Source organism: Anopheles merus, chromosome X (genome assembly GCF_017562075.2).
Source record: "Anopheles merus strain MAF chromosome X, AmerM5.1, whole genome shotgun sequence".
NCBI classification, from domain to species: domain Eukaryota; kingdom Metazoa; phylum Arthropoda; class Insecta; order Diptera; family Culicidae; genus Anopheles; species Anopheles merus.
The window spans coordinates 7,744,045-7,759,348 of NC_054081.1; the positions used below are offsets into that span (position 1 = coordinate 7,744,045).

Sequence of the window (15,304 nt, forward strand, 5' to 3'; positions counted from 1 at the left end):
TTAGAATTTAAGATAGAGGTTTTTTTTTTTGTCAAAAAAGAGCTTGGCTCTTTTCATTTCTGTTTTATATTTGTAATCATGAATTAATTTAAAAATATTTACATTTAAGTTGAACTTTTACCTTTATTACAACGTGCAGTGCATTCTAGAAGTTTAACTTTTTAATATTCTATTAGCTTTCACACAGAACCTTACATTAGTTAAAGACTATGTTCCTTTTTGAAGTGTGATTTGAATTACGGTAACGAATCGTGAAAAACCCCGAAGATTAATATTACTTTAACTGCAGTGATTGAATTATTGTGATCGATTGTGATCGAACCAGCAATTTAAAGTGAGAATAAACATAATTTTTGAAATTTAGTTTTTGTATGTTTGTTTTCTTTGATATTTTTAAACTATGAAGAGATCGAAAAATAATAAATAGATAAGGTATTATGAACCTATTTACGAGGAATGCAACCACTCTGTGCGTGTTCGAGCGATACCTTCTCTGATCAAACTTTTCGGTGTGTTCAAGCATGGACTGAGGTGGCTAGCAGGATACGATGTCTGGGGTATATTATGAGTACCGGACTCATGCCCCACCAAGGTGTTCGACAGCGATCGCCAGTTCGGCACTAGTGATGGGTAAATTCAACAAAAATCCGGAATCGCTTCCGAATGACTCCGCCAAAATTGGAAGCGGTTCCGGAAGGTAGGTGAAAAACTCCGACCTCGGAGCCGTCCGGAGCCGTCGGAGCCGTCGGAGCCGTTGGAGCCGTCGGAGCCGTTGGAGCCGTTGGAGCCGTCGGAGCCGTCGGAGCCGTCGGAGCCGTCCGGAGCCGTTAGTCGGCAGCTGGAGCCAGTTGGAGCCGTCGTAGCAGTTGGAGCCGACGGAGCCGGTTGGAGCCGTTGGGGCCGTCGAAACCAACGGAGCCAGTTGGAGCCAGTTGGAGCCAGTTGGAGCCGTCGGAGTAGTTGTGATAGTCGGAAGCATTCTGAAGCGCATTAATTTCCCGATATTAGTGATGATTTTATTTAAAAAACAGCTTACGAGTAAAAAAGAGTCTTCTTCATTTATTGATATGAAGTTTTTTTTTGTGTGTTTTTTTGTTTCAAAAATAAAGCCAAAAATAATTGTTCGCTCCGTATATATATAGGAAAAAAAATGAATCAAATTAGGAGGTTAAGGAGCAATAGAACTATGACGGGAGGTGGGTTTGATAAAATACGAGACAACGAGGCAGACGAGTGTAATTATGGCAGTTTTGCACGGTTGTTTACTTCGACTAACGTGTATGGTTTAGGCCGCACTTGTTTTTTACCGAATAACATGATGGCACATGGACAGGACAAAGAATATAACTATCAATCATCTGTCCATCTTTTATGAAAATAAAGATCAATAATAGTTTGATTCATAGTTTTTCCCTATATATATATACGGAGCAAACAATTGTTTTTGACTTTATTGTTTAAAAAAATACAAAAAAACATCAGAGCAATAAATGAAGAAGACTCTTTTTTACGCGTAAGCTGTTTTTTAAAATGAAATCATCGCTGATATCGGGAAATTAAATCGCTTCAGAAGACTTCCGACTATTACAACGACTCCTACGGCTCGAACTGGCTCCGTTGGCTCCGACGGCTCCGGACGGCTCCAACGGCCTCAACGATTCCGGACAGCTCCAACGGCTCCAACGGCTTCAACGGCTCCGACGGCTCCGGACGGCTCCGGGCGGAATCGACGGTTTGAATTTTTCGAAATCGGAGCCGGAGTAGCAATGCTCGGAAGCGATTCCGAGCCGTGGGTGCGATTCCGGTTACCCATCACTATTCGGCACGAGGAGCAGGAGAGCACAGCAAGCTCGATGACTGGATCAGGCGAAGCAAGACCTGTCTAAGATCTTTGATTAATATTGATTAGACCGAGGATCGTATGTGCTAGAACAACATTCACTGTCGGGCGCACCTAGAGGATTAATTAGTAATATACGTTTTAATTTCGACATATTTATCATATGCATGACAATTTAGTATAGCACTTCATTTCTTAATACTTACATTATGCATTTGTCCCATTGACCAGCAAACCTTGTTAAATCAAGCTAAAACCATCACTTTCTTTATTTTATTTAGGAGGAACGGTCCGAAAAGGGCGTATTGCTTAATTTTTCTTAATTTTTTAAAATTATTTTTCCCCCTTTACAACACCCATTTATTTTTACAGCTCTTCCAGCACCTTCTTGTAGACGGTTCCTGCTCGTCCACCTCTACCAAGCTGAGCTGTGTGACACGAAGCTGTCCTGGCAAGCGGCACGCAACGAATCCCAAATTGAGTACGGTTCCACCTCGAGTGCGTTCATGCGACGCTTGTGCACTTTCGTGCGGAAATGAGCCTGCAGTTCATGATCGTTGATGTAGTAGGCAGCACAGTGGATGCAGTAAAACTGTCCGAAACTCGGCTTGTCGAGATCGACCTCCTTTCAGCAGCTTTTCCGGGTCGTTCTTCGATTTTGTTCAAATCCTTGCGCCGATTCCATAGCCGCCACCGACGGCGCAGATGTGTGTCTCCACTGTTAATTTTTTTCCTTGTGTACGGCATTTTGATGGGTAAATGGTACCAGCAAACTTTACTTTTATTTGTCGGATTTTGTTTTCCTCCGAGCTGGACTGAAAAGGAAAACGATCTGAACCATCACTTTCTTGATGATACAGCAAAATAAACCGTTGATGATAGACTAAATGATTATGCATAGCCATTCGCTGAATGTTACTTCAGTTTAGGAAGTTGTTCCCAGCGTCCTTTCATCATTTTGTTACCTTTATAAAACGTGTAATATTACTGCAGATAGCTAATTTGTATGAAACTGTTTTCAACACCGATGTTATGTTGTTTGTTTTGGAATTTCCCGCTGGTTCCTGTCATGTGGTCCGTTTATGATTAAGGATCGAGTATCTAACAGAGCATATTTCATACAAAATGTTGTACGAAGATCGCCAATGTGGCAGTATAAACCAATCAGACGGCCAGATCCCATCCGAAAAAATGAAAACATAACAAAATTGCCAGAGATATTTCACTTTCAATAAATAATATATTTAATTTAGTTTTAAAATAGCCGATCATCCACACTGCAAACACTAATATAATACTGGCTCAACATTTTCCATCCACCATCACATCATTTTATTGAACTATATAGCGTTACGGGATTTTTAAAACCTAGCGCCCACATGTTTCATCAAAGCTTTTCAGGTTTAATTTCTAATAACTTAATGAATAATCCATGTTTCGGCTCGAATGATGCAACAGAACAAAGATAAACTATTATTCTTTGTAAAACAATATGATTGTTCACACAAAGAGCATTTAAAAACGCTTAAATTAAATGTAGAAAAAATATACACATCGCGGACGGTTTCGGCTAATATCCCCTGTGAAAAAACTGCATATAAGGTGATGAAAAAGAATGCGTCGGAATAGAAAATTATTCCGGGCGAAATGAAGTAGCAGATCAGAATAGAAATACGTTTCAAGTAGGATGAATTGTGCAGCTCACATCGCAAAGTGACTTGGTAAACCCTGTAATGTCGAAAAATGTTAGTTAGTTACAGTTTGGGCTAATCTTTGCCAAATTCCTTTCGTTGTCATAAAATCGCTCAACTCCTGTACCGAAGTGGTGCATCTAAATGCTGCCCGTTAAGCAAAAACCGGTTTTCACGAGCTCGCCAGCGATTCAAAAGCGAAGGTTTTTCGCATTCTGGCGAAGTGTTTTGAAATGGACTGGAAAATCAAATATCCATTGATAAAAATTGAAAGCTTCATAGCTCTACTGGTTCGCTCAATACATGGTGTATTACAACTCATCATTATATTGCTGTCCTTTTATTACAATGTTTTCTAATAATTCTTCAATCTAATCATGGCCTATTTTTTCTTCTGACTTTCCAAACAAAAAAATATAAAAATGGTCGTGTGGTCTGATAAATGGGTATCAACACCGCCTCAAAGCCACTAAAAGACTACAAAACGAATAAATAAATAAATAAATAACTAATAAATAAATAAATAAATAAATAAACGAGTACTAAACGAATCAAGCTCTCTACTTAAACGGCATATAGAAAGACTTCGTTTAGCAGACGGTGAACGACTGAGGTATTATAAAAATAACAATATAAGCTGGTGGCGCCATGTGCTGGTGGAATATCCAACCAGCGGAGCGCTTTCCTCGCTTTGAGAGCTTTCTCCTTCCCACTGTACTGTTATATGGTTTCGCATTGGAGTTATGCATAGCTAGAATTAGAACGGCGCTCTTCTTCTTCTTATTTGGCACAACAATCGCTGTCGGTCAAGGCCTGCCTGTACCCACCAGTGAAGTGAGCATGGCTTTCAGTGACTTATTGTTACCATAGTAGGATAGTCAGTCCTTCATATGGGGGCACGGTCTTTTCGGGGCTTTAACCCATGACGGGCATGTTGTTAAGTCATACGAGTTGACGACTGTACCACCAGACCGGCATTACGATTGTTTAAATACTACGCTCCAATGTGAACCATTTGTTCACCCAAGTGCCACAAATCCACTAAACGACCACTAAACGGCTTCTAAACGACTCAAGTTCTCTACCTAAACGGAATATAAAAAGACTTCGTTTAGCAGACGGCAAACGACTCATGCATTCTAAAAATAGCGAAAAAGCTGGTGGCGCTCTCTGTTGGTGGGATACCCCAACCAGTTGAGCTTCATCGCTTGGAGGAGAGCTTTCTCATTTCCTCTGTACTGTTGTATGGTATCACATTGTAGTTATGCATCGCTAGAACTAGAACGCCCAAGTGCCACAAATCCACTAAACGACCACTAAACGGCTTCTAAACGACTCAAGTTCTCTACCTAAACGGAATATAGAAAGACTTCGTTTAGCAGACGCCAAACGACTCATGCATTCTAAAAATAGCAAAAAAGCTGGTGGCGCTATCTGTTGGTGGGATACCCCAACCAGTTGAGCTTCATCGCTTGGAGGAGAGCTTTCTCATTTCCTCTGTACTGTTGTATGGTTTCGCATTGAAGTTATGCATCGCTAGAACTAGAACGGCGATACGATTGTTTAAATACTAAACTCCAACGGAAACCACCAGCACTGAAGCAAGTGAGATTTGAGCAATGGTCATTGGTGTTGATACCCACGTATCTAACCACACGACCATTTATATAGATTTTTGCTCAGAAAGTTAGAAGGCTATATAGGTCATAATAAAATGCAACTTGTCGAAACACATTGCAAGAAAAGGATAGCAATATAATGATGAGTTGTAATACGCCATCTATTGATCAAACCAATGAAGCTGTGGAGCTTTCATTTTTTTTCTATGGATATTCAATTTTCCAGTCGTTTAAGCTTAATCTGTGGCGCTTGGGCGGCGATACAATTGTTTAAATACTAAATTCCAATGGAAACCACCAGCACTGAAACAAGTGAGATTTGAGTAATGGTCGTTGGTGTTGATACCCACGTATTTGACCACACGACCATTCATATAGATTTTTGCTCGGAAAGTTAGAAGGCTATATAGGTCATGATAAGATGAAACTTGCCGAAACACATTGCAAGAAAAGGATAGCAATATAATAATCAGTTTTAATACGCCATCTATAGATCAAACCAATGAAGCTGTGGAGCTTTCATTTTTTTTCTATGGATATTCAATCTTCCAGTCGTTTAAGCTTAATCTGTGGCGCTTGGGCAGAAGCAAGTGAGATTTGAATAATGTTCGATGATGTTGATACCCATGTATCTGACCGTAAGACCATTCATATTGATTTTTGCTCGTAAAGTTGAAAGGCTTTATAGGTTATAATTAGATGAAGCTTATCGAAACACATTGCAAGAAAAGGACAGCAATATGATGATGAATTACAATACGCCATCTATTGAGCAAACCAGTGAAGCGAAGCTATGGAGCTTTAATTTTTTATATGGATATTTGATTTTGCAGTCGTTAAACTTTAATATGTGGCGCTTGGGATCAGAAATCGGTAGAACTACAAATAAATCCATATTTCTGGTCACTCTGACTTCAAAACGAGCATTGCAGACAAGTGAAGGATCGGTAGAGAAAATGAGCGAGACGCAGCAACATTCGAACGTCAAAATCTCTTGCCATCGTTTAACGGGGAAAGTGTATTGTCCGAATTCTGCTTGGTCTTATTTATAAAGTCACAAAAGTCTCCTTGTTGGAAAGATCGCTCTGGCGAAGAAGAAACAGTAAAAAAAGAAGAAAAACTAACTCCCCAGGTACGGTAAAGAAAGTGCATTCTGGTGCCCGTCTGGTGCAATCGAGGGTAAACCCGGAACGGTCCAGTTTTCCGCGCACGGTACCAGTCCGCAGAGTGAAGAAGCGTAGTGAAGAATCGTGCTGGTTGGTGTTTTGTGGTCGCGGTGCGTTTTTTTTTTTTGCGTGTGTCCTCCCCTGTATTCGAACGTATCGTATCGCTCACGGGCGAGGGTGGGGTGTTTGTTGCTTTGTAGTTGTTGTTGTTTTTTATTCGCTCCTCCCATCTATCTAGCTGGTTCTTTTCCACCCTTCTGGCCCATTTAGGTTTTTTGTTGGTGGCGTTTTCGGGGCGCACAGTGTTGGTGCCGAAGGTGTCGAAGAACGAGAGTTGCGTGTGTGTGTGTGTGGTTGGCGAGGTACACATATTTAGTATTTATAACCCAACTCCATTAAAGGACAAAATAGAAGAACATTTATTTATAGAAGCGTCGCTCCACCCCGAGTGTCTGAACGCAGCAAGACAGCAGAAGAAGTTAAAAAAAGGTCACACTCACACACTCATACACGCACACAGTCCTAGTCATTCTTGCGCGCCCTGTACAGCGGGGCCGTGTGTGGAGTTTTCTTTCCCCGCGGAGAAAAGGGAAAGCGGTCGCAGTCTCGTGTGTCTCGCCGCCGTCGTCGTCATCGTCGTCAACAATCAAATAATCCGTGTGTTTGTGTGTGTATGTGTGCGTGAAAGTTTGGCTTTGCGTGACCGAAAGTGAAGGGGCCAACCAGAAGCGCTACCAGCTACCAAGATGTCGCAAAACTACACCGCCCGGAATGATAATTACTATCAGAAAGAGTTCGGGCTGACCAGTGTGCAATCAATCGATGGCGATTCCCTGCCGGACTACAGCGAGTTCGACACGGAGTCGGTAACGTTGGACTATTTCAAGGAAAGGTAAACCGCGAACGTGCCAATCCCGCCCGCCTCCAGCGCTGCATGATGTGTTGTGCTCCCTTGCTCGTGTGTGTGTGTGTGTGTGATTGTGTTCGGATTCATTCCAAAAAGGGCAATGTTGTTGGACAAAGAAAGCCATGTGTGTGTGTGTTGTTTGTTATTGTTTTTTTTTGTTTTCACAACCACACGACCGTTAACAACATTACCCACATGCATCGTAACAAGCGCTGGATTAAAATCAAACCTCTGCGTCACGTTCAAATCAACCCTAGAAAACCTATAAAAACCCCTCCTTCGGCAACCGTATATCGGCGGTTGGGCACAGCCAAAACAACCAACAAGGCAATCGGCAGATTAGAGACCCGCGAGAGGCCGTCTATCGCCACCATCCGACTAATTAACGCCTCAAAGATTGGGTATAAATAGAAAACCAGCCTCGGGCATGGTTTGATCCGTGAGCGCGCGCGCGCGCGCATCAAACTTACGCATCCCGCGCGCAACACGAGAAATGAAAATGTGTGTTCGAAAGGTCGCGCTCTGCCTACAGCACGGCCAGGCGAAAGTGTACACTATTTGGGTTGAATGATTTTTTTTTTTTTTTTGGGGGAAGCGGTAAACCCTTTCTCAGTTAAACAGGCACGAGCTGTTGCTGCATTGCAGGCGGGAGGAGCGTCAACACAAGCATTAAGTTGAATCCCTTGGCCCAATTACGCAAATGTACGGGGGAGGCACATTGTGGATTGTGCTGCACCCACTTCAAACTCAGGTGAAAACGTTGGAACAGCGTAAATTACGCCAATTGCTGTTGTTGATGATGATTTGCTTCGATGGGGGATATTGATACTGCAACATGTCTAAAGAATGCTTTATTATCAGCGTGCTAAACCACATAGTTTCAATATCCTTGTTTGGAGAAGTAGCAAAACATTTAAAATGTTTTAAAGACACGCTCAAGAATTTTCTGTGAAAGCTAAAAGATAGGAGTTTGGATGGCTCACTGTTGATCAAATTTTAAATGTATTTTAAAGCACGTTTGAAGGCTTTTAATTGGAGAACTCTAGCATTACGATCGACTGATCTTATTGAACGCATATTACAGGGTTTTTACTTGATATCGCAAGCGTAGCAACATTTAGTGCAACCGCAGCAATTAACAGGACAACGGCATCAGTTGTTTACGGAACGTCACCACGCTTAAAGCAACCTTCGCACTTGATATCACAAGCGCGTTAATCACAAGTCCTGATTGAAGGGAACTCAGAACAGAACTGTACAGGATGTTCCCGGGAATACGCTATCGACTAGTGCTGGGAAAATTGAAGCTTTTGTTGGAATCCAAATCGGCTCCGCAATCGGAGTCGGCACCGGAATTGGTTCCAGAATCGGCTCCGGAATCGGAGGCAGCATCGGAATCGGAGTTCGGCACCAGAATCGGAATCAGCTACCGATTTCGCTCCGGAGTCAGAATCGGCTTCGGAATCAGAATTGGAATTGATTCCGAAATCAGAAACGGCTTTGAAATCGGAGTCGGTTTTGGCATCCTAATAAGAACAGACGTCCGGATCCAATGATGCTACGTATTGATAGCCGCAAAGACTCAAAATTTACTTGCAAACGATCCATTCTCATGGAGATTCCTGTACGAATTTTGCTTCTGAAACTTCTTATTTCAATTCAGGAACTGATTCTCATTCCGGACCTAAGTCTTATTCTGGAGTCAATTCTGATTCAGTTTCCGGAGCAAATTGCGATTCCCAGGTTGATTTTGATTCCGGAACTGATTCTGATTCTAGAGCCGATTCCGATTCCGGAACCGATTCCAAACTCGAAGTCGACTTCAGAATCGGCTCCGGAGTCAACTGCGGAATCGGATCTGGAATGGGCTCCGGAATAGACTTTGGAATTTGAATCGGAATTAGATCCGAAATCAGAATCGGCTTCGGAATCGGAGTTGGTTTCGGCATCTCCATAAGAATAGGCGTCTGGGTCCAATGATGCTACGTATAGCAGCAAAGAATCCAAATTTATTTGTAAACGATTCATTCTCATGGAGATTCCCGGATTGATTTCGCTTCTGAAACTTCTTATTTCAGCTCAAGAATTGATTATCATTCCGGAGTTAACTCCAATTCTGGAATAAGTTCTGATTCCGTCTGGAATAAATTCTGATTCAGAGGGGCAAATTGCGATTCCTAGTGTCGATTCCGGATTCCGGGTCGATTAGAGACACGTGGTACAGGCTGGTATTATTGAATCTAACGTACTAGATGGATGCTATAGTTATTCACCGCTCAAGAAATGTGTTGCCATCCCTAGAATTTCATGTGAGCGGCGTACATTCCCGCTACGAACGGATTCAATAATACCAGCCACAGTCGTCATCTCGTATGACTCAATAACATGCCTGTCATGGGTTCAAACCTAGAAAGGACCGTCTTCCGGTAGCAGGGATTGATTTACACAGTTGTGTGGTAATGAATTAAGTCTCGAAAGCCTGTATAGGCCGGCATGACCGCGTAGGACATTACAACAAATAGAAGAATTCCGATTCTGATTCCGGAGTCAACTCCAAATTTAGCTCCGAAATCGGCTCAGGAATCGGTTCCGGAATCGGCTCCAGAATTGGAATCGATTCCAGCATCTGAATCGGTTCCGAAATTGATTTCGAACACGGAATCGGAATGGGGTAGGCCCGAGTTCCGGGCTCCCTCCACTACTATTGTCTTACGAAGTTTCTCCGCGATTTGCGTCAAGTTTTGCGACGAGGTACATCGTTTATGTTTAAAACAAATCAATTCAACATAAAAGATCCTTTTTACAATCATTTCGCTCCTAACTAATAATGTGTCAAATCAGCTCAATCCAACTTTGTTAATTTCTTTGCGCTTCACATCGTTTAGCGTAAAGTCTTTAGAGCGTTCCGTAGTTGGGCCGTTTCATTCTGAAGTAACGGTTTTGAAAGCCTTATAAGAACATCATAAAATGAAGACTTGATAAAATATCGTCCAGATCTAATAATATCGTTCTAGCGATGGCTAAAGCGTGGGTCACAGCATGTGTGAAAATGGACGTAAATTTGTGGCTTTTTTGTTGCTATATTTAATTCAATTTCAATCAGAATATGGCTTTTTCAGAACATAATTCTGATTCGACAGAAAGGAAATTCAATTACCAAACAATTTAGACTGTGAAAATGTATTTAATTTCTACTCTCGGCCATTTACCTAATCAATCTGCGTTGTAAATGTTTAAAATGTAAATACGATGGGCTAGCAACTTCTCACGCCAAGCCAGCGGTGTTGGCAGCAAGGTTCACTGTCGATCGCTGCGGCTGGAAGATGATTAATCATTATTATTAATTTTTATTTTGAAAGGAAAATAGTGTACCGTGCAATAAGGACAAACTAAATACTACGAACAATACTCCAATAGAGAGAGAGAGAGAGAGAGGAAACGGGCATTTGCTTTAATAATACTAATCACTAATCACACCTCTTCATCCAGGTCCGGCCGTTCGTGTTTGCGTGTGTTTGTGTGTGTGAACTAATTACGCGTCGTTCCGGCTCGTCCCGCTTGGCCATCAAACATTCATAAACTCATACAAACTCACACTAGCAAAAACGTTTTTTTCCGGCACCAGCTGATGCGTACCAGGTGCAGTGAGAGTGAGAGCAGGAGGGAAACGGTGGTGAACTAATCAATGTTCAATAGCAGCATCGGCAACGCCGTATTCATCGCCATCCTCACCCACACGCCAACAGCTTCCTCGTGCAGCGACGCACCCGACTGCTCACAGTCCGGCAACTCGGAACGGTGCCGCCGCTGTGGTGTGTGCCTGTGTCTGCCCTAACCTTCTGCTCCGCGCTCGCGACTGCAGAGGCGACGACTGGACGCCGCCGCCGCCCATCCACCGTAGTGGAACGGTTTAGATGCACCGGCGACCACCGTGCTGCTGCGTACGACAACGCCGACGAGCAGCTCCGTGAGCGTGGCGTGCCGCTGGGACAACCACCGTTCGCGCTTTTTAATGCTTCTCTGACGCTCTTGCCGTCCCGCTCCGTTACTGCTGGCCTGCCGCTGCTGCTGCTGCTGCTGCTACTGTTGCTGACACGATCCGTGCCGCCGGACGGACTGCTCTGACCTCGCCTGAGTGATTGAGCGGGTGTGTGTGTGTGTGTGTGCATGCGCTTCCCTAGCGAGTCGGTTCGGCAGAAGTGCAAGAAGGCAGCCGCCAGCCAAACACCGCAACAGCGGGCAGTACGGTTCCCGCCCGCAGCTTAAGCTTCTCTTTAACCCCTACACGCTACTCTTTTTGCGCGCAGGTGAGTTTGCGTACTAAATCCCCCTGGCCTGTTTGTTGTGTTGAGCGGCAAGGATCCGCTTGCGCTACATTTTACTAATTTTCTGCGTCTTCCTTGAACACGCCGTTTTGGGGCAAACCGTACAGTACCAAACGTGGACCTTCGCCGGACAAAATGGCACCAACGACAACAATCGAAACCGTCACCATCACGCGACCACTGAAGGTGAGCAGCGTTGCGAAGCAACGGAGAAAGAGAGAGGCCTTTTTTTTTAATTTGCATTTGATTTATCGTCGTTTTAGGTCATCGCGTTCATCTGTGGCGTAATTGTCATCATTCTCATGATACTGGCCCTCACCTCCACCGACTGGCTGATGGCGGAGAGCTGGCGCCAGGGCCTGTTTGTGCACTGCATCGAGGAGGGGTACGAGCTGCCGCTACCGTTCAACCTGCAGGATCCGGCCGGCTGCTATCCGAGCCGCGATGTCGGTACGTTGCGTTTGGAATGTTGCGAAGCGGCGCCAGTTTTGCTTCCTCTTTGACTTTGCTGCTTTGCTTGCATCTACTTGCAGCCTACATCAAGGCGACGGCGGCGCTCTGCATCATCACGCTCGTTACCGATGCGCTGGCCACCTTCCTGACCGGGCTGGGGCTGCGCACGCAGGATCACAACCTCAAGTACAAGTTCTACCGTGTGGCCGTGCTGATCATGATGGTTGCCCGTAAGAGTCGCCCTGTTCCCACAATACTTTTTTTTTGTTGCTGGCTCAAACCGCATTGTAAATTGATTGTTTTGCTTTTGTCTCGCTCTCGATTTCAGTCATCTCGCTGCTGGTCGCCGTCATTCTGTACCCGATTTGCTTCGCTGCCGAGCTGAATATTGGTAGGTGTACATCGTGGAACGGAGCTGTAAAGTTGCAATGTTCCGCAGCTAGTTTTAAGAGCTCAATTGAGGTGATACAGTGTAGTGGTGGAGGACCTACCCGATTCCTATTCCAATCCCGGGGCCGATTCCGTGGCTGAAATCGATTTCAATTCCGGAGTTGAATCCGAATCCGAATCCGAAATCGGTTCCGGAATCTGAATCAGGTTCGGGATCAGAATCGACTTGGGAATCGCAATTCCAGATCCAGATCCGATTCCGCAGTTGACTCCGAGTTCCGAATCGGTTCCGGAATCAGAATCGGCTCTAGAATTAGAATCAGCTCCACAAACAGAATCGTCCTGGGAATCGCAATTAGTTCCGGAAACGTAATCAGAATTGACTCCAGGAATTAGCTCCGGAATGAGAATCAGTTCTTGAATTAAAATTAGAGGTTTAGAGGCAATATCAGTCCGGGAATCTCCATGAGAAGGAATCGTTATAAGTAAATTTGGATTCTTCCAAGAGAATAGAATAAGCCTTATAATTTGCTAGCTGTACTTCTGAAGACTAGTAGCAATACAGGGGGACAGTTCAATCGGTTAAGGGAATGTTTCAAATCGGTAGTGGAATCCTGCAAGCATACTGTTGGAGGTTTGCAATCATACAAGGGAGTGTTGCAACCGAATAGGAGAATTTTGCAAGCATACTGTGGAGCTGTCATCAGACTGTTTAAAAAGCTTCAAAGTGATACCAACGCTGATTAAAAAAAAAAGCATATTTTCAAATTGAGTTTCGAGTGGCATCCATCTGTATGCATAATAAACTAATGAAATGCTGCCACGAAGTCACCACTAACATGATAAATAAGTAAAATAAAACGTTCTGGGATGTTTACAGCAGCACGCACAGTCAAACGTGGCCCTACCCAGTTTGGTCCTTCGAACCGGATTCTGATGACGTAAGCGTTTCAATGGCCCTTTCTTTATAGACTTTGAAGTTGCTAACTAAATTGAGGCAAACTAACTTGCAGGATTGCACTACGAGTTTGAAACATTCCGTTAACCGATTGAACTATTCCATTATATGACTCGAAAAGGTATAAAAGATTAAAAATATGTCTTATCTTTTCATTTTAAAAACATGGCGTGAGGATTGCTTTTTGCAGAATCTTTCCGTGACAGTTTCAAGAGGCCAGTTCTTTAAATTCATATCTATTGTGCAGTAATTTATCTTCCACCGTATCGAAACGTAACTAAATCTATTGTGTTTCCCCCCCTCTCATTTCATATCCATGCTACAACCAACCGCGCGCCACACAGCCAACCGACTGGTGTGGGAGTTCGGCTGGGCGTACGGTGTCGGCTGGGGTGCGGCCATCTTCCTGTTCGGTGCGGTCGTCCTGCTGCTGTGCGACAAGGAGTCGGAGGAGATCTACTACAAGGAAAGGAAAATTGTACACGACGCATCGTTAAGAGACTAGGCCAGGGCACACGCTCTGCCCGACGTTGTGCTTTAGACCTAGTCTAGCGAAGAGAGAGAACTCAAGAGAAGACCACGCTCAAATCACACAAATCGCCCCCCCCCCCCTTCCTTCACTTCCACACCCCCCTCCTCCCTTTCATCGAAGCAAAACTGAGGCACCGAAACGACGGACAGCGGGAGACAAAGTCCCCGGGGCACAGCTTGGCGCGTTGTGCCTCAAAAGCAGCCTGAGCAGCATTTACAACTGGACCAGCTGGCAAAGGGGAAGCAAAGGATCAAAGCGCAAACCGCGAAGCCGCCATCCCCGAAACACTTCGTACTGCATCTCTAAAATGCGCTAGACAGCCGAAGAAATTCGGATGTTCGTTGGTTGCGCTTTGCAAAAGCAACCTGAAACGGAATGCGTGGGCGGTGGGGAGCAGCAGGGACGAGCGTCTAGTATTTATTGAATTGCCACGAATTGCCATAAGTATGCTCGCCCCATCCTCCTCCCTCCCACCCCCATCTACCATTGAATCTCAATTGACGGCGGCAAAGTGGTGGAACTACATTGGCGCGTACAAACGCTGTACATACAAAATCCTTTCGGTCCAATTGGGGTTTGAGCATTTGCTAGCGACAACAAAACAAAACCGAAGCAAAAAAAAAAAACCACAACAACAGGTAAAACAGAGCAAAACCACGGCAACCATTCCCTTTCGTACTACAGCCAGGAACATCAACCTCCCTCTCCCCTCCTCTTACCCTCATCCCAAGCACGCGAGCAGCACGCGACAATGAAACGATATCGAAACAAAAACACACAAAATGGCGAGAGTGGACGCACGTGCGCGAAAAAGGCACGCAGCGGCGCTCGCACACACACACACACACACACGCCACACACATCACGCTCTTGTTTTACATTCTCTTGAAAACGATCGGGCAGCGTTTTTCTTTTCCAGCGTCTTTCTTTTCGTCGTGTCTACTTTGTGGTAGCATCTAGGCAAACAGACTAGACAAAGTAAAGCGAAGAACGGAAGGAAACAACAACAAACATAAGGAAGACAACACAAAACACACACACACATACACACAAAGAACACTTAGGGCTTAGCTTAACAGGGGCAACCATCTCTAGGTGGTCCGCAAGCCGTCGGGATTTGTGTAGCGAGCGGGACAGAAAAAGGCAGCAAATTCGCTTAGGGCACACCCAGGCCAGGCCAGACGAGAGCTACAGTTGCCTTCCCTTCGCCCTTCCCTTCCTCTTCTCTCTCTCACCCCCCTCCTATTTAACAATCGATCAACACACACACACACACATACACATACAATATAAAACAAATATGGTAATTAAAATCAAAGCGAATTCTTGTCATGTAAATTAGAATTGAATACTCAAACGTTTTTAAACGAATAATCGAGCCTCTCGTGTAATATATACATACATACATACATACATGCATGCA

The 15,304-nt window shown here is 44.2% G+C and overlaps 1 protein-coding gene and 1 pseudogene across 13 annotated transcripts; one reads left to right on the forward strand and one right to left on the reverse strand.

The window, feature by feature from the left end:
- Positions 1 to 1,546: 1,546 nt before the first annotated feature.
- LOC121593304 lies at positions 1,547 to 2,904 on the reverse strand (annotated as a pseudogene).
- A 3,245-nt stretch (positions 2,905 to 6,149) lies between these two features.
- Positions 6,150 to 15,304, forward strand: LOC121589780 (transmembrane protein 47). Of its 13 annotated transcripts, none has more exons than XM_041908976.1 (7): positions 6,150 to 6,678; positions 10,713 to 11,530; positions 11,656 to 11,734; positions 11,812 to 11,998; positions 12,082 to 12,231; positions 12,330 to 12,392; positions 13,694 to 15,304. In XM_041908976.1, exons 3-7 carry the CDS (start codon positions 11,684 to 11,686, stop codon positions 13,852 to 13,854), a joined length of 612 nt encoding a protein of 203 aa, XP_041764910.1. In that variant the 5' UTR covers positions 6,150 to 6,678; positions 10,713 to 11,530; positions 11,656 to 11,683; the 3' UTR covers positions 13,855 to 15,304. The 13 variants fall into 13 exon arrangements, with proteins under 13 accessions (XP_041764910.1, XP_041764855.1, XP_041764926.1 ...); XM_041908921.1 differs by lacking the exon at positions 10,713 to 11,530 and having other exon boundaries at positions 6,150 to 6,426; positions 6,587 to 7,208; XM_041908992.1 differs by having other exon boundaries at positions 6,150 to 6,426.

Bases quoted from the DNA above. Each gene is read 5' to 3' on its own strand.
- LOC121589780 (XM_041908913.1), top strand. From the start codon at position 7,063: ATGTCGCAAAACTACACCGCCCGGAATGATAATTACTATCAGAAAGAG. The intron at 7,209-11,655 runs GTAAACCGCGAA...CAAACCGTACAG, and splicing joins TTGGACTATTTCAAGGAAAG to TACCAAACGTGGACCTTCGC. The intron at 11,999-12,081 runs GTACGTTGCGTT...ATCTACTTGCAG, and splicing joins CTATCCGAGCCGCGATGTCG to CCTACATCAAGGCGACGGCG.